A 25,844-nucleotide genomic window follows, 5' to 3' on the forward strand; every position below is an offset into this window, starting at 1 on the left:
GGGATTCTGTGATGAGAGAGAACAGATAAAGGAGAGCGGTTTCGGAGGGGAGCTCCTGGTCAGGCACCTTGCCTGGCTGCAGAGCCTGTCCCGGGGCATTCCGATCCCCTCAGGAGGCAGCCGGGCAGCAGGTACCCGCACCGCCAGCGGGCTCGCTGCCCCGGGGCCCTAGGCCGACTTTGCTCGGCCCTGCGTTGCCGGCGGGCGGGGCGTCAGTGTGGGCGGGCCGGGGCGGTGTTTCGGGCCTAGGCCGCGGCCCGCCCCGCCCCGTCGGCTTTAAAGCAGCATCGGCCGCAGGGGGGTCTGAGTTGCGCAGCCATGGCTGGAGCTTGGGTGTGTGTTTCCCTCTTGGCTGTGGCATTGGTGTTTGCCGGCTCCGTGTGGGGCGGCGAGGATCGGCCGCGGCTGGTGGGGGCCCCGCTGGACATCGCCAACGCCGACAACGATGAGGGCCTGCAGCGGGCCCTGCAGTTCGCCATGACGGAGTACAACAGGGCCAGCAACGACATGTACTCCAGCCGGGTGGTGCGGGTCATCAGCGCCAAGAGGCAGGTGGGTGCCGGGGGGGCTTGTGAGGGGCGGCGGCAAGGGGGACACTGGGGCCGGGGTGGGGGGGACGGAGGGAACGGCCACATCAGCCTCTGGGGAGCAGCTGGAAATGAGGCCTGTGTTGTCTGGAGCAGCGAGCAGGCCTCAAGCTTGAGGGTTGTTGAAGCTGAGGTTTTCCTTCTGCAGAAGGTGAGTAAAAGCCTTCTTTTTGTTGATCCGCTGTTGAGCGCTGTAACTTGTGCTGTGGATGGGTTAACATGACTTTGTTTACCAGCTGAGGAAGCTGCACAGTGAGATTTGTTTACTTGGATTTTGTTCCTGTTTTTGCAAGGGTGGCAAATGCCTCCTCTGTGGAAGCTGCCATGTACAATTCCCTGTGTGCTTTTTGGAGTCTGGTTCCCATCATGTAACCAGAAAACTGTCTGCCTTTCTGCTAGGCTCCTCTCCTCAGAGAGCCCTTCTGCCTGTACTGCAAGTAAAGCTGCCTCTGTCTGCTTGTCTTGTTGCAGATTGTGTCTGGACTCAAGTACATAATGGAGGTGGAGATTGGCCGGACAACTTGCCCGAAGCCAGCCACTGATCTCCAGAGCTGTGCTCTCCATGATGCACCACACATGGCCAAGGTAAGCTCCAGAGCTGGCCCCTGGGTTTCCAACCCCTTCCCTCCAGCTGGCTTAGTACAGAGGGGTATGGGCAATGTCCCTTGTCTGCTCCAGCCAAGATCCGGCACCTTCATACCTTTATGCTGAACAGGATCTTGCTCTTGCAGAACTTGTCTTGCCAGATGACACTGCCAGAGAAGGCAGGGCCTTTTAGCTTGTTTTGTAAGTGGGGATCTTGGGCTGTGCCGCATATGTGTGCCTCAGTACTCTCAAAAAGTGCTCAATAGTCTAGGTCGTAAAGATGTGTGGAAGAAACTCTGCCAAACCTACAGGTCTCCTGCCCCTCTGGCTGGTACCTTGAGTCCCCATGCTATTCTTGGCTCCTCTTATCCCGTGGTGATGTCAACATGCATGACTTGGCACTCCTTCCTGGGGGGGGTGGCTGACATTATTGTGGATAGTGCTTTTGGCCAAGAACTGATCACAAGAGGCAGATTACCCTTCTTCTCTGTGCCCAGCAGGCTGTTACATGGGAGTCTTGTCTTATTGCAATGCTCTTAAAGAAGTACTTTAGCTTTTCGGGTGAGAGCACCAAGTATGTGCTGCCTTGATCTGGGCTGAGTCTAGCTCCTCCATAACACGTCATTACTTCCGTTAATCACAGCAACAGGCTTAGCTTCTTTGCGTACATGCCCTTTCTGCCTGCATACAGGAGTGTAACTGCACACAAGTGATCCATTAAGCACTTAGTGGTACACACAAGCTTCTAGCTGACAACTGGAATGATTTGACACTTGCACGTACAGATTAGCTGTGCAGGTTGTGATTACCTGTGCCTGAGAGTTTTTGGTGGAGTATTAGCCATGCTGAAAGCTGGATGAATGGGTAAAGGAGGCAGCCTGAGCTTCAGAAGTGCTGACTTTTCGGCTTCTCTGTTAGTGTTTTCTTGAGAGAAATGATTAATCCCGAGTAGGTTCTAGCAGGAGTGGTATTCCAGAGTACTTGTCAGGAGAATGCAAATCTAGAGAGCCATGGAAATGGCATACATTCTGGATCATGTGGGGTGGTAAATGGCTGTAACAGCATAAAACTGTGTTACCAACCATTGCTGTAATCTTTTAATTGCTTTTCTTTTTTCTTTCTCTCCTTAGCGCACCACTTGCAACTTCGTAGTGTACACTGTTCCTTGGCTAAACCAAATCAAACTATTGGACAGCAGCTGCCAATAAACCTGTCTTGTTCCAGGAGAGACCAGCAGCCAGTTGCTCAGACTTAAACAAAATAAAGGCAATAACACAAATTGAGATGGGCTTTATCAATGCCTGTTAACACAGCTACTTATGTATGCTTGTGCTATGCAAGTTAAACTAGGTAACTTTCCTTTAAAGCACAGTATGATCTCAACTCTTTGTAATTACATTTTAGAGCAGCTGTTTTGGTCTTTATCCAGCTTTCCTAATGAAGTAACTCCAACATCAGAATTCTGATTAAAAAAGCCCCTTGGTATCCCTGTTAGAGTGACTACTGTAAACATAAAAAAATAATTCATAATTGCTGTGATGTGTGGTTTTGTTTGAGCTTTTGCTGGGTGGGAGGGAGGGTTTGCTTTTATTTGTGATCCAGTCTATAATGCCCAAAGAATGGGGTGTGAAGGAGTGTGGGGTCCTAGACACAAGGGAGGTAAACTGTCCCTGATTGTTCCCTAAACCTGGCCTTTGGTTTTGGAGTAGGAAATTCTTAGTTGTTTTCACTGGAGGAACTCTCTGCTTTTGAAAACGCTGCAGTGTGGAGCTCCTGATCTTGGGCAGGTAAGCCAAAGCTTGTACAGAGGCTGTTATTATTTCAGGTGCTTGAGGTACCATTAGGGGATGCCTCTTGTTTTGCAGAGTTCTAATAGTCCATTTCTTGTGTCTTTGTTTTTCTGTGTTTTGAAGTAACCATACCCCTTCTGGCAGATATCACCCAGGGATAAATTGGTTCCAATGTTCTGTCATGCCCTATGTTAACCCTAAAACCCAGGAGTCCTGTGCCTGGGCCTGGTGGTCCTGTTTTGAAAGGAAGGTGGAAGGGGTGCTGAGAAGAGTTGCAGAAGTGATCTGATGGTAGAAAAGGCAGCTTGAGGTGAGAAGTGCAAGGATGCTGTTATTTGCCTAAAAAATGGTACTTACATGTGAGTCTTGGAGGATGGAGCTTGGGTCTGATGGAGAGCAGAATAAGAACCACCAGAAACCAAATGTCTAGTGAGACATACAGCTCCTTCAGAGTGCATCTTCTGTGGGTTGTGCTTTCTTTCAAGGGAAATACCACTTCCCATCATTAACAAGTTTTGTGAGCTTGCAGTGAGCACAAGGCCAGATCTTGATTTGAGCAGTTGGGGATGACGTGGTTGCCTGACACAAAGATCTCCATCTAGGATGTGCTCCGATCTGATAAGAATTGGTCCCCATGCTTCCCCCCACCATCACTGCCCATTCCCTCTGAGTGCTGTGCACAGGGATGTCCTGTTCCTCTTGCCAGCCAGGTCAGCGACTGCAGGTGTCTGCCTGATGTGCTGTTGCATCAGTAACCCTGCTGATCCAGGAAATCCTAATGTCAAGCTACTTGGGTGCCCTCACTTGTCATTTTTCTAACAACTCCATTCTTGCATGCTTATTTCCCATTTTTAGGTCTATTACAACACTGGAATGTGGTGAAGGGGCTCCATCATACTTCTGCATTTCCCTTTTAGCATCTTGGCTTGAGGCCTGTATGGGAGATTGTACTTGGAAAGGAGACTAGGCAGGAACTCAGGATGCAGATGGATGTAACCAAGATTTTCTACCAGTTCAGCTCTGTTAGCCAACAGCTGTGAACAGCGTGTGGGGAAAAGGAGTGGCTGTGCCAGAGAAAGTGAGTTTGAGTGTCATGAGCTCTTGAAATTCAAAGATCCTGTGTTCTCATGTTGAAATGCCAATGACTAAGGGCATGAAGGAATGGCACAGATTACCCCATCCTCACAAGCTGCTGAGTATCAGCTTCGCTGATTATCCCTATGTGTTCTCCACTCAGACCAAATGCCAAAAAAGCCTGACCTAATAGAAGCACCTTCCACTGTGGGCTGTGCTACGTTGTTAGCAACAGGCTCAGGGCATTAGTGGGAGTTCCCCTGCCAAGAGTATTTTGCTTGGCAGGTCCTTCTCCTTGGCTGGCTGGTGGTAGCTTGCTCAGCTGAACACTGAGCCCTCATTTTTCACTGCCTGACTTCTTCAAATGTTGGTGACGGATGTGAACAAATGACCAAGGCAGTGCTTATTTCCTGCTGTCGGTTGTTATGCTTTGCTTGCACCTGATGGATGGATGGATTCTAGGGTTGTGCTTCCTTAAACGTAGGTGGGGTCAGAGCTGTGCTGTACTGACATGGACTTGCAGCTCCCACCTCTGCCAAGACAGCTGGGAAAGTCATAAATTGGATGTCCTCTCTTGGGAATATCTATGGAAGAACTCCATCTCCTCTTCAAATTATTTGAGGGGGATCCATGTTTGACGTCTCCTCAAACACTCACCCCCTCTGTGTGAACAACCCTTGATAAAGTGGTTGTAAAATTGACGAGTCAAGATGCTCATAGGCAAAAAAAGGACCACCCTATTAGCCTCTTCATTTTTAATTCTTCTTTTCATCCCTATGGAATGGGTATTTTTGTCACATAATTTTGGAAAAACAGTTACAACAGCCATTGAAATGATAGCTATGGTCATTCAGAAAGGAAGAGAGCGGTTATTGACTTTAGGTGGTGTTGAACCTAATATTATCTGCCTCTTGATACAAAACAGCTAGCCTTTTTAACTCACCTGGCTTTTGCTTTTCAGTGTGCTCTAGCAGATTTTACAGGGCAAATCAGCATTCATTTCCCAGGGCACAAAATTGTGCAATCCCTACATTCTCTTCTGCTTTTGCCTGCTTCACAATTAACTGTTATGCCAATAACTGAGGCCCTCACAGTATTCACTGGGTCTGGCAAGAAAGGCTGAGCAGTAACAGTTTGGAAAGATGCTGAAGGACACGGGAGCAGTGATATGCACATTGTCACAGGATCACCTCAGGAAGCAGAACTCTGCTGGAGTCCATGCTTTTAAATTATGGACTACTCCAATCAACATTATCACAGATTCCACCTAAATGGAAGGCCTTGTTTCTAGGCTAGAACATGCTTTTCTGAAGGACATTTCCAATAGGACATTATTTGCCCTTCTCTGGGAGCTAAAGTGGCTCCTGGATTGCTGGGTACACCCATACTTTATACAGCATATAGGCTCACATACTTTGCTACCTTGACCTATAAGCGAGGGAAATACACAGGCTGATGGGCTTGCAGGTCTTATGGTCTTACCTGACCGTTTTGCATGTGCTGGCTTATCCCATGAATTTTATCATCAAAATGCAAAAGCTCTGCAACATGCTTTTCAGCTGACTCAGGACCAGGCAGGGCAAATCATGCAGTTGTGTCCTGATTGTCAACAAGTTCTACCCACGTCAGTGATGGGAACTAATTCTTGCAGTCTTTTGTCACTTGAAATTGGGCAGACAGATGTTGCTCACATACCAGAATTGGGCAAATGCAAACATGTCCATGTTTCTGTTGACACTTTTTCACCTTGTATTTAAGGATCGGTACATTCAGGTGAAAAGGCCAGAGATGTTTGTGGACATTTTATTACAGCTTTTTCTACCCTGGCAGTTCCAGAACTCATAAAACTGATAATGGCCCAGGTTATCCAGCACACAAAACACAAGCATTTCTTCAACAGTGGGGAATTCAACATGTCACAGGTATTCCACATTCTCCCACAGGCCAAGCCATTATTGAACGCACACGTAGCACCCTTAAAACTATGTTGCAGAAACAAAAAAGGGGGAGTTCAGGGTTAACCCCACAAGAACGTATAGCGAAAGTTTGTTATGTTTTAATTGTTTAACTCGCTGGACAGAGGATGGGCCTCCTACACAGCACCATTTTGGGGGTTCAAAGTATTTAGAACAGGGGAAAGCTCATGTTAAAGTATGTAATCTTGAAACTCATGAATGGGAAGGCCCGTTCCCTTTAATAACCTGGGGACGAGGGTATGCTTGTGTTTCCACAGATAAAGGACCTCGTTGGGTCCCTGCATGATGGGTTTGTCCTGCCTTGCCTTCTGTCTCTTCATCACAAGAGGAACGACCCTGCCGTGGTTTCTCACCTAGCCAAAAGAGAGCATCTATAACCAATGCGACAGGACCAGACACCATGTGCCTGTTGGTTGCCACACCTATGAGTCCTTTCAGACTGCTGTTGGAAGCAATGGCAGCCTCAAATCCTGAGGACACGTGGGATGCCTGGGGGGTATAGCAACACAGCCGCAAGTAATTGATGTGTTAAGATCTGTAAAAACAGGTATGTATCTATGTTTTCATTCTATAGTTTGAAACCAATTGTTAGTGCAGAATGGTGACTGTTCCATAACTGGTTATTTGCTAGGCTAGGAGCACGAGTGAAAAAATTGTATTAAGAATGTTTGTTTTCTTAGTTTTTATTAGCTTATGTGGTTTAATCGAGCACTTAAGGAGGTGTTGACAGGGAATATACAAAACAAAGAAGGGGGAGCTGTGGGGAGTGAAGGCACTAAGATTTGCATGAAGGAGAGTTTGGGAATGAGCTCTGAGGCCTTGGTGCTTTGGTTGCGATGAGTTGGGGCATGTAAGGCCAGAGAATGTGGGGGTTGTGAGAGCATCTGCAACACTGTGATTGGACTATTTAACTGGTGAGTTTCAGAGGGGCCAATGAGATTGAACATTGTATGTATGTGCAGGTTGGGAAAGGGCCGAACAAGTGGATAAAAAAGGCTTGGTGGTAATAAAGGAGGACTTGAGTCTCTGCATCAACTTGAGTCCATGTCGTGAAATGCCACACCACGTGGCTTTGGCAGACAAGTGGTTTCCGCTTACTCTGAGCTCCCAGGGCTGGAGGGCTGCAGGGCTTCAGAGCACCTGGTCTGGTGCAGCCATAGGGGAAAGCCTGTGCCAGCGCTGACCAAGGCTTCTGAAGCTGCTTCTCAAGCTGGGGGAAACACGGCCACGTGCAAGGGATCAGTCATGGAATCACAGAATCACAGCGTGCCCAGGCTCAGGTCACTGCGGCGAGCAGGCTATGCCGGGCATCCTGGTGGATGCTGCTGCCCAAGCCAAGCGTTTTGCCCCCTTCTGTCTCTTCCTCCCAGTGAGAACCTTGGTCCCCATCGCGCAGGGTGGGAAGAGGGTTTGGGGCTGCAGCTGGTTTGGGATGTGCCGTGGCCCCGCAGGCAGGGAGCACGGCCGCTCACCCCTGCCCTCTCTGCCCTGGCAGGTCCTGAAGCCGCTGCTGCCCCGCAAGGTGCTAAAGTGCAGGAAGCAGAGGATCCTCCAGCTGCAGGTGCCAGCCTGTCAGAGCTGGTGAGTGCTGCTGGACAAGGAGCCCCCGGCCTCCCGCCAGCTCCTGCTGGGGACGTGCCCTGGTCCCCAGTGCCCCACGGCTCTGCCCGGGCAGCGAGAGGGGACCGGGGTGCCCAGAGCCCTGTCCCACAGCTGTGCTCTGCTGCTCTGGGCAGCACCAATGCAATGTTTTAGTTCTAATTTTAGGTAGAAGAGTTGTATTTTGAAAAGAACCCTTGTTCTTTGTTGTTTATTTTGTTTTATTTTCTGTTTTGTAAATATAATCCTTGACGTTTTTCTGACCCGGTCTCTCTTTGTATTTACTTCAACCACAGGTTGCGGGGAGTGAAGGTGCTCAGATTTGCATGAAGAGCAGTTTGGGAATGAGCTCTGAGGCTGTGCTGCTTTGAGAAGCCCAGGAGCGATGAGGTGGGGTGTGTATGGCCAGAGAATGTGTTGTTTGTGAGTCTGCAGCACTGTGATTGGACTATTTACCTGGAGAGTTTTAGAGAGGGCTAATGAGACTGAAGGTTGTATGTATGTGCAGGTTAGGAAAGTATCAAACAAGGGGATGAAAAGGGCTCGGTGGTAATAAACAGGGATCTGAATCTCTGCACCAGCTTGTGTCTGTGTTGTGAAACGACGCACTTAACCACACGCCGTCTCTGACCGTGGTCCAAGGCATTTAAGCTTAAACCTGTGGCCCCTGTCCTTGTCTGAGCTTTGTTATCTAAATCTTTATCTCCAGCCCTGGCTGCTGCATGGGCTTCTGACCTGCCTTGTAGCTTTGGCCTCAGCCCACTCTCCTGCTGCAGGCTAAGGTCATTGGGAGGACTCTGGTTGTGTTTCATTCCCTTGCTGTCACTGGGTCTGTTAATGGACCCTGTCTGTGGGTCCTGAGGCAAGGTCTTGATACAATAGAATAGCCCTGGCTATTCTGAGACCCTGTGGGACTGTGCCCTGCTGGGCAGCATGTGGGCTCCTGGTTCATACCCTCCACGTGCTGCTCTCTGGGATGTGGCTCTGCAGAGTCTTTGTGAGATCCCTGAAGCTGTATCAGCGCTCCTGTTGGGTATGGACGCTTCCCTCTGCACACAGCCTAAATTGCAATTTCCTGCAATTATGAAAGGATGTGAGGATCCAGGTCACCCTGCAGCCCTAGGGCTGGGCCACACGGTGCTGTTGACAATGTGCATATGCTAGGGATGTACAATATTGCTTAGCTGAAGGCATGGAGACCTCTTAGTGAGTGCCTGAAGATGCTGGGTTGTTTGCATTCATCATTAACATGCAAAGCCTCAGAATCACTGTAGTGGGAATCCATCAGGAGATCAAATCTACTGATCAAATCTACATAGCGTTTTGAATCTTGGTGCTGTATGTCTTCATGATGACACTAGAGAGCTAAGAGTTCAGATCCCTTTCCTTGCAGGACACAATGGTGAACTGGAGATCATTTCTGCAGGATTGAGCGGGGAAGTGTCCCCAGTTGGGTCCCTGATGATGATGATGATGAGCCCCTCCATGACTTTTGTTGCCCAGCTTTGGCGGTGTCCTTCTGGTGAGGAGACTGGGGAGCAGGTGCCTGTTTCTCCTCTGAAGGCACCATAGTCCCAGGTTGGGCAAGGAGGGATGAAGAGGACTCTTTGTGCTCACGTGTCTTGAGCGAAAAGAGCAGCCAACCTGCAGTGCAAATCCCTCGTGAGCATCTCCCTCCTCTCCCCCTCTGCCATGGGGCATGGCTCGGTGTGAGGGTGGACCCTGGTGCAGGACTTAGGGCTTAATGTGATGCTTGCTAAAGCCTCTCTGGGGTGTTGCCACTAACTGGCATGGCATTGCTCAGCCTCTGCGAGCTGGTAGGCTCCTACTGTAGGATTTTGTAACAGGCACGAAAAGGAGAAGCTCAGCTGTTAATCTCCATGATAACCTGGTGTGTGAGTGGTGGGGTGTGTGGTGGGTGCTCCTGCAGTTACTGAGCCTGGTGTTAGCTTGTTGATGGCCAGTCAAGCTGGATGAAGCCAACTGTGCTGATGAGGAAGAGCACAGAAGAGTCAGTAGACAATTAGATAGTTCTCAGAGTACACCTCCTGCAAATCTATCAGAATATTATGATATTCAGGATGATTGGGAACACTTATTTGGTAAGATTCAGGAAGCTATTGCAGTCGGTGATCCTGCTTAATCTATTCCTGCTAGATTGTCTGTTCTTACAGAGGAATTATATAAAATCCAGGAAAACAATATCCAAAAGGCAAAAAGACTTCTTTGGTGGCATGTTAATGCCTTAACGTGGGGTGAGTCTGTGGTGCCGGAATATATAGCTAAGTTACAGAGGTGGCTATTGATTCCTGTAGCATATAGAGGAAAAGGTGCCCCAGCCATTGAAGCAATCACTAGAAGTGGAGGAAGAAGCTGGATAAAAGTTTGTCTGGGTTTATGAATGCAGCCATGCTAGTTCTGAGTCCACCTACTCTGGAGGAGAGGGGACACCAGAGCCATTTGGAAGGATGTCCTTCACGTACCGTGTTGCAGCTTGTTTGGACGAAGCTGCATGTACCAAGCTCCAGTTGTGCAGAGGCACTTGGTCACAGGGCTGGTCCAAGAAGGGATGTGTGGGAGCTTCTCAGGAGCAGGCTCCTCTTAGGAAGAGCAGTAGCTGATAAAATGAAATTAGCTTTGGACCTCTGAGCATGGCTTGGCAGGTTGGTTAATTACACTGACCTTCCCTTGCTAAAACTCATGGGGCTGGTTAAGATGAGTGCAGATGTCCTATTGTCTGCTCTTCCCCCCTGAATAGTGGGTCTTTCCACTGCTTTCTGTGTTAGCCAGGTACCATAGTTGGAAATGCTTTTCCTATTCAATCTGACACTGTCTGTCTCCTGCACACCTCAGGTGGCTCAGTGGAAATGATTTCTTCTGTGAAATGTTGAGGATAACAAAATGTGATGGTTCTGCTGCTCTGATCTGCTTTTTGCCCTGCTGGCTTGTTCAGAGGCTTTTGAACAAAGCTGAATCTGGGATCTCAGTTTGGAGAACTGGCAAGAGGCTTTTTTTGCTCGGTGCCACTTTAAACTGCTCCCTCCCAAATATTGCAAATGCTTCTTGCAGATGCTTGTGCAGGGAAAGCAAGAAGCAGCGGAGTTTGGATAGAGGAGCACAGACTTGCTCTCAGCAATCCAGAACAAATCAAAAGCTCTCAGAAAAATCTCTTTTTGACCCCTTGATTACCACCTTTAATGGGAATAAAACCCAAAGCCTGCACTAACTGGGGGAAGCAGCTGCTGTAGAGAAACCCAGACTGCAACACAGGAGGGCAGAGGTAGATACTTCATATTTAAACTGACATGTTTTGGTCACATTTCAGATCCGTGCCATTTTACACTGAGGGCACTGAAATGAGCCTCTCAGAGAGGGGAAAAGCACACAGTGCTTCAATGTGTCTGGGGCTAGAAGCGGAGAAACGATGATGAGGATGTTACCTCCCTATATTTTGGCTCTCTGGAGGGCTTACAGTCAGGACTGATGCACAAGGATGACAGGATGGGGAGCGCTGGGCTGCTGCAAAGCTGTGGCTCAGGGATGCAGTCCTCAGCATCCTTGGCCATTCTAGGGGTGACTCTTATGGCAGAACCTGGCATGGAAAGGGCTGCAGCACCTGGTGAGAATTCTCTTCCCTCCTGGTGCCAGCTCTCTCCATGAGCTGGAGAGCAAGGGCCAGTTCTGGGGATGACTGCTGTCAGTGGATCCAGGGAGTGGTCATGGGGCTGGCATCTGGTCCTTCACCCTTACACTCCCCAAAACAGCCAGTGCGAGAGCTGTGGCAGGACACCTTGCTGTCTATGGGGGCTTCCGATACAGACAGCAAAGGGTGTTGCAATGAGATGGGCTCCCAAACCTCCCTGAAGTCACAGAAACCCTGCTTCAGCCAGAAGAAGGACACAGACTGGACCTTGGTGTGGAATAAGGACACAGGCAGGCAAGGTTTGTACTTTTTATTTTACAGGGAGCGTCTCCCCGTGGGGAAGGCACTGTGTGATGGGGTCTGAGACCAGCCCCATAACATGCAGATGTGACCAGAACATCAGAACATCCCTCTGCTGACATTTGGGTTGCTCTTTAGTGGGCTTGATCATCAGCATCCGCATTTTCCTGTGGCATCCGTGCTGTTTGGTGGAAGATGTTGTCTCACGAGCCCTCCTGGGAGACAGATGGTGTCTGACCATCCCACTTGTATTTCCAGGGCTGGGAAAGATTAAAAGGCACTGCTCCTGCATGAAGGCTGGAGGAAACCTTGCTCAGTCCTTTTTGTGGTCCAGCCTGGGCTGGTTTTGGAGAGCAGGTCCAGGGTGGAGGGCTGCCCTTGGCTGCACACCCCTGGGTTGGGTGGTACATGGCTTTCCTCGGTGGTTGCTCAGATGGGTTTGCCATCGGGTTGCTGAGGTTGCCAAATGCTGGGTGCACAGAGCCTGGGATGGGACTTCTTTGGTGGCTCTTTACAAGTTGGACAGGGTTTGGAGCAACCTGCTCTAGTGGAAGGTGTCCCTGCCCGTGGCAGGGGCGTGGAACTGGATGAGCTTTAGAGTCCCTTCCAACCCAACCCATTCTATGGTTCTATGTTGGTGTTGTGGTTTTCCCCCCTCTTTTGTCTCTACTGATCTTCAGCAAGGAGACATGGCATGGGTAACAGGGAAGAGCAGGGCGAGTGAAAGTAAGGGATGAATTTCCAGCAGGAAAAAAGGGTCCCGGATACCTGGGGCTAAGTAAAAGCCTTCCTGTCCCCACTGCAGAGCTGATTGCAGCCTCACATGTGTAACCTGAAAGCTTTCCACAGGGGGTCACTATCTCACAGGGGATGCAGGACCGCGCTGGTGGTGCAGGGCAGGCTGGTCTCCTACCCTTAGCAAAAGCAAGGCAAAGCCAGGCCTGTGCTGCAATCCCTTACCCCTTCAGGTACGTGGCCACCCACTTGCAGGTGCTCCTGGAGGAAGGTCTGGTAGAGCCTGCCTGGTGCTGCGTTTTGCTTTGATCACCCAGGCAGAAGGGCACAAAAGGGACTGATGCTGCTCCAGTCAGGCCCTCAAATCCTGGATATTCCAAGCAGAGGTTAGTTGAGTTGACCATTTAGTGTGCATAGAACTGAGTTCTGACCCAAGAGGCATGCCTATACAGGAGAAGACAGGTTTAGCCCATCAGTTACAGTAGAGTCTTAACCAACTTCTCCCCTACTTTATTTACTTTAATACATCTTTACATTCAGGTGGATCTTGAGTAACTCTGGTAATACAGAATTACTGTATTACCAGTTTTGTTACTTATTGGGGTAAAATTCTTTCCCCTTTCTCTTAAAGTCAACAAAATAGCACATGCTCGGGGAGATGTGGTCATAACTTGGACGTGGGTAACTTTGGGATGCAGGTGTGTGTGGATATTACAATGAGATTATAAGGAGCAAGGTTCATCTGAGGAAAGCGATTTCTCCACCATTGCTGACTCAAGAAGGGACACCTTCCCTTTTGTTCTCCATTGACAGCTGCTCTATGGTTTATCAGCTGCATCTTCCGTCATTGTGCCCATCACCATCGTGTTCCCATCCCTGCAGGCATTACAGCAGAGCCTGGCCATGGGTGTCTCCACTCCCGTGTCATTACTCCTTTAACCGTGTGCTAAGGGTGGCAGGCTGAGTTGCCTAGAGAACCATGGTAGAGCAGATCCTGTGCATGCCAACCCTTCTTAATACTACAACTGCTGTGAGATCCCAGTTTTCTGTAATTCCCCCCAAAGTACTTTTCCCACAGGTGGGAAACGGAGCCTTGTCCATTTCCCTTCGCAGTGTCGGAGGGGCTTGTCTACTCATTTTTGGTGCTGGGTTGCGGGGTGATCGCACATGGATTTGGAGGTGGTTTATTTCCTTTGTGACTTCCGTTCATTCCACGGTAGAAAATGTGTTTTGCTGGGTAGCCCGACTGGGATGGGAATGGCTGCAGAGCTCTGATCGTGCCTCTGGAAGCACAGGTCCTGAGGCTGTGTAAGCAAGCATGAGAACTGGGATATCGAAACATGTGCATCCTCACCCACAGGCCCTCCTGTACCCTCATACTTGGCAAGTGCTTGGAGAAGCAAACACAAGGATTGACAAATTGCATTGGTTGCTGTTAGGAATGTTATCCATATAATTACATAAATGTTTGTGGGGAAGGGCTATGAACTATCCCGAAACTGGAGATAGCTCATTGCGATCAGCTCCTCAGGAAAACCAGGCTCTGCATAAGGAAATATTTCCTTCAGGGGCTGAAGTAATTGTCTCTTTTCCAATACGTTGCCATAAGAGAGGCAGGAACTGGAGGTTTCTCCGGCATGATCAATAACCTGCAGGAGTTAAACTATCTTAATGACAGATTAATTTAGTGATTCTCCAGACCGCTGGCCTAATTGAAATGCAGTCTATTATGCTTGTGGAGAAGTTTGCATTGCTTGTAAATACTGGAGCTGCTGAATACCAGCTCCTTGTACCAGCAGCCCCTGCAGTGGGAGAAGGTGTAAACCATTGCCGCTGCGGATGCTGAAACCAACTTTGGTTTTACCATTGGTGGTGTTCAATCCTGGCAAGTAAGCACCAAGTGGGAAGCTGTCTTTCTGCTGCTCCAGGTGTTCCAGGGCCACATGCAAAGCCAGTGGAAGTCGTATGCACAGTTCTGGAATTAGCAATAAATGTTGTCTCCCCCTGTGGAAAGTGTTGCCTGGAAATTAGATAAGATCTGGAGGATCCAATTTATATGAATACCTGGGATTGTCCCATGGATTATTAAAACAGAGCAACAGGGGCCTTAGTCGAGATGGCTCCTGGACCGCTCAGGCTATTAACTTGCATAAATCTTGTTTGCTTTGGAATTGAAATTAGCTCCCTTGACTGCATCAGCAGAAAGCGTCTCATTTCCTACAAGCCTCTTTTTAAAGGTAGGCTGTGATTAAATGGTTTAAAATGGCAACTCAAGCAGATACAAAAGGCTGTGTTGTGGCAATGCAAATGATGTGATATGGTATAATTGGGGTCATTGTGCAGAAGGAATGAGAATCGGGATCATTTTTTGTTTGCTTTCTTTCTCCTGGGATATTGTGCCATCAATTAAGAGCTTATTTCTCCCCTGTGAGGCTGACAGACCCATCTTTGAGACTGGGAAAATTGCAGATTGTCTTGTATCAAAGGGAAAGGGTTGTGTAGATACAAATATTGACTGGGAGTGCCTGGCTCAGAGGCCTGGGATGGTCCTGGCATGACTCAATTCCTCGTTTTCTGCTAACAGCCATCTGGAGTTTAACGAGTTAGCACGTGAGTGAATGCAAGATGTTGAGTAAGGGACATAGGGCTCTTCATAGCATGACACTGGGGTGTTATGAGGGTGGTTTCTGGAGGAGCCTGGAGGTCTCCTCCGAGCCCTCCCATGGTCAGCTAGGGAAAGTATTTGCATTTCCGGAGTCCTCACAGCTCTGCCTCAAGGTCTTCCTCTCTTTGAGACCTGTCTGGGGAGGCCGAAGGCTAAATCACTTCCCTGGAAGCAAAACGGCTTCTGAACAGCTACTGGAAGGTTGTACTGGAAGCTACTGAGGGTTGTCTTGTCATCAGCTGCATCTCAACCCTCAGTTCCTGGGTGTGGAAAGAAAGCTTCAATAAGAGCAGACAGACCAATGATTGTTTTAGCTACTTTTTGGTTTAAGGAGTAAACATTTGAGACCTACTGCTAGGTATAAATCATAGAATCACCAAATGGTTTGGGTTGGAAGGGACATTACAGCTCATCCAGTTCCAAGCCCCTGCCATGGACAGGGACACCTTCCACTGGAGCAGGTAACGTTCACTGCTGTGGTAATGTCTTTTTTTTTGTGGCAGTTTTCTCAATATGTAATTTTTAATGTGCTCTGGCAAACACAGAATAAACAGCCTCCTTGTGATACAAGCCATTTTCAGAGGAACACTTTCTAACGCTCTCAATGTGACCCTCATGACACACGGGTCACTTTACCGCTTGGAGAGATTAATTGTGTTATACGCCATCAACATCTTTCTGCTTGCATACTTTCATGCTTGTGTACAAAATGCTATGATTATGTATGAAGTTCTGGAAAGAAACATTGAAATATTAATGATATTAAGTTTTGCTGAGGCCAACCCACCTGTAGAATTGAAATTTTAGGGTCTTTTTGTTGGGAAGTGCTGCTTATGCCTGGATAATTTTCAATGAATCTTTGACTATAAATCTTTATCCATTTACCTTAAAGGAAAAGAACCATTTCAGGCAGGACAGGATCTTCATTTTCCATGAACTGATGCAAGAATATGGAACTGGTCATTTTGTATTGCAGTTTTGATACCTTTCAGAATTTTGCATTGAGGAAGCTACCAATATCTGCTGTGCACATGGGGCTGTGTAATTCATTACACAGAGTAGGTCTGTGCTTCTGAAAACCTGCTCTAAAGAGGTTTGAATTGTGAGGAAGCAGTAGGATGTGGCTGGTCTCTACTCCCAAGGAACAAGGGATAGGACAAGATGGAACTGCCTCAAGCAGTGCCAAGGGAGGTTTAGACTGGATATTGGGAACAATTCCTTCCCCAAAGGGCAGTCAGGCATTGGAACAGGCTGCCCAGGGCAGTGCTGGAATCACCGTCCCTGGAAGTGTTCACAGTTTAGTGGTGGCTTTGTCAGTGTTAGGTTAAAGGTTGGACTGGATGAGCTTGAAGGTCTTTTCCAACCTTGTCAATTCTATGATTCTAAAAGCTAGCGAGGATTCACCTTCCTCCTGACCTGGATCAGATGTGGTTCTGGGGAGGTCTCTCAGCAGCGAGGTGCTGTTGAAGGGTCTATAAGGACAGCAAAGCGAGGCTCGGCCACTCTGGCTTTGCTGTGCATGCAGATGGTTTGGATCATGTATGCATGGCAGCACCATGAAGGGGTGCTGGATATGCCCTGATAGACTGGCCAAGAGCTGCGGGCCACAGAGGTGTCTGAGGAGGGCAGACATATAGAAGATGTATGCAAAATGCACACACGCAAATGTTTTGAGGCAGAGAGATGCACAAGTGTGGGGGTGACAATGGGATGGCAAAGTGAGCATCACTCTGCCCCTAGACACGAGGCAGAGATAAGACATTGATGCCAGCATGTTGTTCTCTCCCCAGATGACTATAATTTTCTGCCTTGCCTTACAAAGGGTGCATTATTCATTCCTTTTGTTGTCACCACACGTTGGCAACCAAGGCAGGCTGGGATTGACACCTCCCTGTCAGCCTCCAGGAGCATTGGGTGTTTAATTGGCTGCTTCATCCAGGATAAATAAGCTTTCTGAGCCTCAGCCTCAAGTGTTAAATCAAAGAAGTTGGATGTTTAGGGGCTTGGATCGCTTGATCTCTTTGCTTAGAAGTTTTCCTGCTTCCCTTAAGGAGTGAGATGTGCTGACAGTTGGCAGGAGTCTTAAAGGTGCTTGTGCAGAGGAGAGCTGTAGTTGAAGTGTTCTTTTCTGATTGACACTGGAGACTATCAGATGAAGAAACTGTTGAACGATGGCAGTGTGGTTCACCACGCTCTGGCGTTGGCTTTTCCCCCTGTATGTGTCCTCCTTGGCGCAACAGGGATAGAAGTGGTTCCAGTGATGAGGCCCTGGCACAGGGTGCCCAGAGAAGCTGTGGCTGCCCCATCCCTCACAGTGTTCAAGGCCAGGCTGGACAGGGCTGGGAGCAACCTGGTCTGGTGGAAGGTGTCACTGCCCATAACAGGGGGTTGAAACTGGATGAGCTTTAACCCAAACCAATCTGTGAGTCTGTGAACAGCTGGATGGTTCACAGGATGGTTTTCTGTCCTTACTGTGGCTTTTCAAGATGACTTAACTGCTTGAGATCCTCCCTTGCTCGTGGAAAATGTAATTTGCATCAACTTTACAGCTGTGATAGCTGTTCCATGAGGGCATATGATGTGGAAGAGACCATAGACCCATTTCCTTCAACACTGTTGCTGTTCAAATGTTCAATATACCTTCGAGCCCCTGGCTTTCTCTTGTTAACAGAAGCTTTTTTTCTTTGTAGGAATGCTGCTGACTTGACTCACAGTTTGGCTCACAGAGTCCTGCAGAAGTCAACTAAAGGTATCCTTGTTATCCGTAATATCCAGGCTTGGAAAAGTGCCCATGTTCACAGATAAAATTAATAGCCATAAGGAAATAAAATCCTGCTTCACTCTTTTTGCAACAGAAAACCACAGTTATATAGCTCATGTAACTTTCAGCTTATTTAACTGCTTCTATTATTCCTTTGAAATATGGAAATGAAAGTCTCCTCTCAAAAAGAATGGAAGCATACGCTTAAAAAAAGGTGAAATGAAAATCTCAACTACTCCAAGCTACCTATTTCTATTGAACAAATTTCATGCAGTTTGTCATTCATGTCAGTACCTTCAAAACTACGTTATTTCCATCAGATTTATTATGTGTCCTTCTTTCTTCCTGCACCTAATGAATTGCATTCTCACTGACATTGTATCATCCAGCCTTCCATTAGGAGGACATTGATGTGTGTGTGCCTTCTGCAGCTAAATGAAGTTGTGAGTTCTGCTCTTGCAGGTCTCCATACAGTCTTGAGCTTCCTCCTGCAGCCCTGGTAAATAGAGTACAATGTGGCTTCTGGTGAGTATGCCATAGGAAAAGTGCAAAAGCCAAGCCGGGAACATCCATTTCCATCTGCTCCCCAGGGAGAAATAGGGCAGTAACAACACCACTCAGAACGGTGCTATTGCTCTTGGAGAGCTCATCAGGAAAGCCCAAAGACTGGAGCAGGAGAAGGATGACTGCAGATAGAAGCTGTGAGTAATGAAGGTCTTCTCCTGTGGGGATGTGGCTTATCTCTGGCTTTCAGCCCCCAACTCAGCCCTTTTGCCATTGCAGCCATCCTCTATGAAGGTAAAAAAGGCTTTTCCCTTCTTTTGGAAAGGACCCATAGAGCGTGTGTATAAACGCATTTAGGATTAGGTACATATCTATAGACTTAAACAAAAACCTAACCTCTTCATAGCCTCAGCTCTCCAGGGTCTTTGAATCATAGGCCCATCTCTCAGCTGGCTGTGCAGTGTGCCCTGGCATGTTCCTATTTTCATACACATGGCATTACCCATCTTCACCCTGTATAAAGTGTGTTTGTAGCACCAGAGCTGCTGCTGTAAGCAGTATGCTACTTCCTATGTGTGAAGGTTAAAATCTTACAGTACCAACCAGCTTCACATGGCAAAGGGCTGGGGTTTGGTTATGTTCTCCACCAGCTGGTGATGCTCCTGTGGATGCATGAGCTTTGCTGATCAGTGCCTTTATGGTTATTCCCATAGCTGTAGTTATGCAGACCTACTCAGTTCTTACCCTGATGCCCTTTAGGTCCCTTCAGCATTGGAGCACAGGGGCTGGATTCAAGCTTGCCAGAGTGCTCCTGAGCGGGTCAGTCTCCTCTGCTTTCTTCCTGCAAATCTTCCTGCTGAATTTTGGTTCAACTTATCAGCAATTGTTATTTGCTCCCTGCAAAAGCCTCTGGCATGCTGGGCTGAATACTTATGAGAAGCCAGTTGAAGCGTGGCTTTCTCACATAAGGCCAGTTGCGAGCAGACCTCTGTTCTCCTGGATATAATGGGTTTCTCTGGTTCTGTTTGATTGCAGGATGCACAGTGTGCGCTGCACTGGGAAACTGCACGTCACGGAGCTGCACAGGGGGAGGATGCTCACAGCAGACCATGCCGAAGCAGCCGGCTGCTGAAGGATGTGTCACTGAAGATTTGGGATGGAGATGCCTTCCCAGCACTGTTTCCCTCTTGCTGCAAAGAGAGATGATTTGCATCGAGGAAAAGCGTCCTTCAGGTGACTTCATTATGTGCCCCATGGCATTGCCAGCCCTGGGAAGCTTCTCCTTGCCTGTTTCTTTTAATTATTTTGGGAAGAAATTATATTTCCTATGTTGGGGATTTGAGGCAGAAACTTCTACTAAGTTAGAAGTGAGGGTGAAACTTATTCAGCATAACTCAACTTCAGATGGCTCCATGGTAAAGGAAGAAAAGACATCTCATGTTCAGTAAGAGCCATCATTCACTGGAACAACGTCCCCAGGGATGTGGTAGAGTCCCCATTGCTGAAACTTTTCAGGATGCAGTTGGACAGGGTGTTGGGTAATCTTATCCAAGGTGCTTTTCCCACAAGTGGTTGGACCAGAGGGTCTTTTATGTTCTGTGGTTATATGATCTTACGATTTGTTTAGTGCTTTTTAGATAACGTGAGATCTTTTAAAAGGAAAGCTCTCTTGCTTCCATTCCAGTTAACTTGCTCTTACAAGCCAGCAGTGATGGGTACTAAGCACAGTCTCAGAGCACTTAAGTCTTTACCATTAGAAAACATCTGTAATGTAAAGTTGCATAAATCTTACAGCAATTTACCTTTTTTTAAAGAAAAGGTACACAAAGGTTTTAGGGATTTTGCAGATATTTGTGCAGAAAAAGACACATGGAGCTGTCTGAAGAGCCATCTCATAGTGAAGGTGCAGAACTCTGGCTGCAGGGTGAGGATGCAGTGACAGCTGCCTGAAAACTGCAGAAGGTCAGTGCAGCTTTACCAGTTGAGATTCCAGCCGTGTCTCTTTGGCATTACTTCTTTATAAAGGACTTTGCTACTTTAGTAAGTTTTTGGCTGCCACTGAGTTTAGCCAGCATAAAATTGCCCATTGGTCCCTCTGGTGCTGTTAGTGTAGGCGAGTCCAGCTTGCAAAACCCATCACACCTGGTTTCTCCCCCTGGAAGGACTCCAGCAAAGCATTTCTTCTGTGTCTCTTTGACATGGACCAAACCTCTAGAGAGCTGATCACCCCCAGGCTTGAGGCTATAGGGAGGGAAAGGTTACCCCTGGATCATGAAGATGCCATGAGCCAAGTTATCTTTCCAGGCTCTAGAGGACAGGCTGAGAAAAGAAGCTGTTGCTGCCAGTGATACTGCTGCTTCTTTGGGCATTGTCAAGGATCTTACCCGTCTTCCCATGGGGGAATGATTTACCTTTGGAGGTGCTATGTATGTGTAGGCAGGATTTGCTGAAGGAGGTGGAGGGACTGGCGAACAGGATGGAGAGAAGAGGGAAAGGTCTGGGAGGGATTTGGCTTACAGCTTTCCCTCTTCTCACTGTGCTTTGTGGAGATACCAGACTGGTCACCGTTTGTTTAATGAGGGGAGGTGATACAGGGGAAGGGCATCCATCACTTTTAGAACAGGCAGCACCCCAAATCTCTGATGTGAACAGGGGACTGCAGACATGGAGAGCTCACCATAACCTGGCACTGCTGCTGGAGCTGTGCCTTCCTGCAGCATCAGGAAATGAAGAGTAAATGAATGTTGCTGTTGAATGAAAGGGTTCCCTGCCTCAGTGAGGAGAATCATACCCCAGGGAACAGGGAAGAGATTTATGCCTTGGCAAAGCAAGCAGGAAAGAAATAATTCTGCTAGGCACTTCCTCCATCTATTATTACCACTGCTGCACAGCACCTGGAGGTTTCGGTTCCCCCAGAAGAAATTCTTGCTCCATTCCATCACTGAATGGAGCAAAACTCCTCTCTGCTCCAAGGGTTGTTTTAGCAGCAGGCAGAATTGCTTCCTTTACAACACTTATTTTCTCAGGTTATTTTCTTCCCCATCCCCGAGGCCGCACTAGGTTTTCTTTTTATGCTCAGCTAAGCAGTTGATTGATTCTTCCTGGAGCTTTTCCTGTATCAGCACCAGCAGGAGACTGAGCAGCACCCAATAACCCAGTGAAAGTCAATTAGCTGCATGAGACAGCTGCCTACAGCCAGAAAATCTCCTTTCCCAGCTTCTCTGCCTGAAACCCCATCACTCTGACAGCAAGGAGGATGGCTCCTCCTTGCCTCTAAGTTAGGGGCACTAGAAGAGAATCACAGAATCAACTAGGTTAGAAAAGACCTTTAAGATCATTAAAGACCAAACTTTAGAGGAGAGGATGGAGATTCTGGACCTAATGTTTCTTCTTTAGTGTTCTTGTTCTTTTGTCTGTGCTCTGGGCAGCCGAAGATGAATATGTCCCATGGCTCCCAGTGGTTGGTGGGATGGTTTAGGAAGCCCTCATTTAAATGTGTGGCATGTTCATATGTTATCAAACATGTCCTGAATAATTACAGCATTTGTGGACGTGTCCAGCATCTATTAGCACATCACCATGCTTTTGGAGCTGCAAGAGCAGATGGTTTGTTAAAGGAATAACAGTACTTTGTTCAGGCAGTGAGGGAGAGGTGACTTGACAGCACTACTGAGCAGCCCTTAGGAATACACAGTATGAATAAGATGTTCTTCATAGGACACAGCAGAGCTGCCCTGCCTTGGGCAGGGGACATGAGACTTCAGTGGGACTTTCAGAAGTGCCTCAGCTTTGCTAGAAGGACATTTCTTATCCTTAATCACTTGTGCTCCTAAATTATTTAGGTGTCTGATAATCTCCCCACTCACGCTAATGAAGGCCAAGCCAGGCTCTTTAATAGGCATAAAGCTGCAGTCTGCACTGTTTGTGTCCCTGGTGGAAGTCATGCTGCTCAGCTGATGGAAGCTGATTAAATCTGTGTAACTCACAGAACCAGAGATAACCATCCTGAACGTTCTCGTTTTTCCTTCTGCCAAAAGATAAAAGACCCATTGGGTGGATACCCATCAATGAAGGGTGAAAATTGTGTGCCTGGCCCCACACAGACAATTCTTACAGCAAATCACACCAGTTTAGTAATACCTTTGTACCAGCATCATCTGGGGACAATATTTGTCAGCACATGCCCTGGGGCTGCAGGTATAGCATCTAAAGACATGTCCCTTAATGCACAGTGTTGTCTCTTAGGGTCCAGCAAACACCTCTATTATTCACAGTAAACCTCCAGTGGTCACTCCTGGGTGCAAATTTAACTGGGAAGTAGGAAATGCAAACGTTTGGATCAAGCACGAGGGGGATTTACACATGCTCTGACCAGTGGAGCATGCACATTTTCTTCTTTAATACTTCTGCTCCTTCAGTCTGAGCAGAGAACTCAGAGCAAAGCAATTTGTGCTCCATCAATCTCTCCTGCAACACATTGTTACTCTGCAACCTGGGTGTTATGGTGCTTGCTGAGACTGCTCAGTGGTGTTGACTGTGTTATCACATACCTCTTCTAAGCTTCTTGAATGAATAGCCAAGGTGTCCTTGCCCATGGCAAGGAGTCAGAACTGGATGAGCTTCAAGGTCCCTTCCAACCCAGACCATTCCGGTATTCTAGGAATGGAGCAGACATTAGGTTGTTTTCCATCACCACTTCCAGACTGTATCATCTCCCAGTTGAATTCCAGTTGTAGCAAAATAGGAATCTTTCCAGAGAGCAGATTTTGCCATCAGAAATTGCCATTTTTGGGGGAAAGCAAATGCTTTTAAGAGAACACGGTGGGTTTGATTGTATTATTAATGGGGAAAAAAACCCTGCAGTGAGTCATATTGAATTTGCCATTTTTCTGCGCACAAAGCAGTGTGCACGTTCTGCGCATTCTGCACATTCTGGCCTTGACTTCTCTGCAGATGTTAAAATGAAACAACTCCATAATGCGTAGAAGACTGAGTGGGGTTAAAATGCACCACCATGAAAGGGAAGATTTTCCCCCCTAGACCAAAGCAAATGGCATTTAACAACTAGCTTAAAGAAGAATTTCATTTCGAACTCCCTGTGTCATGAGTAACATTCAGAATTCACTCCAAAATGGAATGAAAACACATTTCTAAATACTTGGGCTTTCTTTCTGGCAAAGCACTTCCAGTTCCCAACCAGCAGCATCCCTTGGGGCAGGTTGAGGATGGTTACTCTCTGCGGGTAGTGTGCTCTATTCATTCTTGTATCTCAAACCACCCCTTGAGGCAGCTAACCTTCCCAAGGCTGTTTTGCCTTTGACAGCAGCAACGATTGCTGGTGTGTTGTCCACCACCCTGCTGCCTTACGGCATGAAGCATGTCCTCAGGGGGGTGAGCACGGATTAAATCCAGACCAAACCCCTGAGACAGGGAAGATAAGAGAAGGACTCTTCATCAGGGACTGTAGTGACAGGACAAGGAGGAATGGATTCAGACTTAGGGGAGATTTAGGTTAGATATAAGGAGTAAGCTCTTCCTTGTGAGGGTGCTGAGGCACTGGCACAGGGTGCCCAGAGAAGCTGTGGCTGCCCCATCCCTGGCAGTGTTCAAGGCCAGGTTGGACAGGGCTTGGAGCAACCTGGTCTAGTGGAAGGTGTCCCTGCCCATGGCAGGGGTTGGAACTGGATGTGCTTTAAGGTCCCTTCCAACCCAACCCAGTCTGGAATTCTATGGTTCTAAATATACTGATGGACAGCTGTTGGAGCCTGGAAGTGCTGGTGAAGTTCCTGCCAGTCACTCCCAGGCACCATCTGGTGGTCACAGCTTTCCTCAAATCACATTTTTCCTGGAATCTGGTTCATTAGGACCAATAGTAAATCAAAGTCAAGCTCTTTAATTCAGCCTCCTCTGCAAGGCAGGAGCAGCAGGAGCTGCCAGGGTGGAATGGGTGAGCTTAAAGTAATGGGGGAGATGGGAAACACGAAAGGAGAGAGCTTCTTTGGGAGATCATTTATTTGTCTGTCCATTGAAAGCAAGCTGAGCAGAGGAGAGGGGAAGTTAGCAAGTGAGCTATGGTAGCAGGACGACTGAAAACCAGGGGAATGCATTCAAATCATAGAATGGGTAGAGCTGGAAAATATATTAATGCTTGTTTATTTGCAGCGGGAAGGGGGACATCAGCTGTGTATGGTTTTGGGGGCTTGTTTCAGAGAACATCTTCCTTTAGAGCAGCGTCTCCTCTCTGCTGTGAGGGTTTTCTGGGAAGGAAAGGGACTGTCTGCACATCCAAAGCATACCTTAGGAAACAAGCAGCCATTCAGGCTGCTGTGTTTCTCCAAATGCAGAAGCTGCTGGCGCTGGTGAACCCAAGAGCATCAACCATCTTGGAACAGGATGAAAGGGCAGGCAAAGGCCTGTGGTCAGAAAGGGCTCCCTCAGGGCTGCTTTTCTAGGAAAAACAGCCACTAAGGCTGTGACATCCTTTGCAGAAGTGAAATGCTGCTGTAGCTGTGATTGCCTAGAGTGAAGCTAATTCTCTGCCTTCTGTTTGCTTTGCCTGGCAATTGTTAGGCAGTAACTGGAAGTGAGGAAGAGAACTTTTCTCTCTTAAAACCATATCAAACCATGTTTTTCCCATCTATGAAAGCAAGTAATTTTCCTTAGGAGCTGATGTTCTCTTGAATGGCAAGTTAAACTCCTGCACAGCCTGGCAAACGTGACTTTCTCCAAGCTCAGCCTCTTGCTTTCAAACTCCCTGCTTCTCCCCAGGCTGAAAAGGTGCTCTTGCAAAACTTCCCCTCCTTCTGTGTGCTGTACATGCTGGGCTCTGGCTTTGTGTCCAACTCCAGATGATTGTCTTCATCACATGAAAACCCCTCTTGTAGCCTGTCCTCATTCCCTAATAATTAGAGAGCACCGTAGATGCTTCGTTGTTCAGCCTGGAGAAGAGAAGGCTCCTTAAGGGGAGACCTTAGAGCAGCTTCCAGTGCCTAAAAGGCCAACAAGAAAGCTGGAAAGGGGCTTTTGATAAAGGCCTGTAGGGACAGGACAAGAGGGAATGGCTTTAAGCTGACAGAGGGGAGATTGAGATGAGACATTAGGAAGAAATTCTTCCCTGTGAGGGTGCTGAGGCCCTGGCACAGGGTGCCCAGAGAAGCTGTGGCTGCCCCATCCCTGGCAGTGTTCAAGGCCAGGTTGGACACAGGGGCTTGGAGCCACCTGGTCTAGTGGAAGGTGTCCCTGCCCATGGCAGGGGGTTGGAACTGGATGTGCTTTAAGGTCCCTTCCAACCCTGGCCATTCTTTGACTAGCAAAGCCATCCAGATGTTTGGCTGTGCAGGGCATGCCAGTTAACTGGATTTCAGTTTAACTTCACTTTCAGGATTGCCGCAGCAGTTGTAGGAAAGTGATGTGCACTCTCAGCTGCAATTTCTCCCTGACCTCTCAAACCAGAGCTGCAGGGTGAGAGAAGGGAGGTGTATTGGTTGCCATAGTAATAAACCAACCTGCAAAACCCAGGCATGTTCCCTTCCTTGTGAAAACCATTTCATCTCCAGGCATCTCAGAGCAAGGTGGGCATTGCAGGGAAGTGTTTAAAATCACTGTTGCTTGTGCTCTCCCTGGGA

General features: G+C 47.9%; 2 protein-coding genes across 2 annotated transcripts in view; one reads left to right on the forward strand and one right to left on the reverse strand.

The window, feature by feature from the left end:
* MGME1 (mitochondrial genome maintenance exonuclease 1) overlaps positions 1 to 25,844 on the reverse strand; it is a 208,852-nt gene that overhangs the window by 130,552 nt on the left and 52,456 nt on the right. The gene's annotated exons all lie outside the window — the stretch shown is intronic.
* CST3 (cystatin C) lies at positions 291 to 2,702 on the forward strand. The gene is made up of 3 exons (XM_062605709.1): positions 291 to 552; positions 1,059 to 1,172; positions 2,303 to 2,702. Exons 1-3 carry the CDS (start codon positions 319 to 321, stop codon positions 2,378 to 2,380), a joined length of 426 nt encoding a protein of 141 aa, XP_062461693.1. The 5' UTR covers positions 291 to 318; the 3' UTR covers positions 2,381 to 2,702.

Source organism: Pezoporus occidentalis, unplaced genomic scaffold, assembly GCF_034315485.1.
Source record: "Pezoporus occidentalis ecotype Australia unplaced genomic scaffold, CSIRO_AGI_Poc_V1 ctg93, whole genome shotgun sequence".
NCBI classification, from domain to species: domain Eukaryota; kingdom Metazoa; phylum Chordata; class Aves; order Psittaciformes; family Psittacidae; genus Pezoporus; species Pezoporus occidentalis.

Coding starts and splice junctions, on each gene's coding strand:
- CST3 (XM_062605709.1), top strand. CDS start 319: ATGGCTGGAGCTTGGGTGTGTGTTTCCCTCTTGGCTGTGGCATTGGTG. Junction 553..1,058: donor TCATCAGCGCCAAGAGGCAG/GTGGGTGCCGGG, acceptor GTCTTGTTGCAG/ATTGTGTCTGGACTCAAGTA. Junction 1,173..2,302: donor ATGCACCACACATGGCCAAG/GTAAGCTCCAGA, acceptor TTCTCTCCTTAG/CGCACCACTTGCAACTTCGT.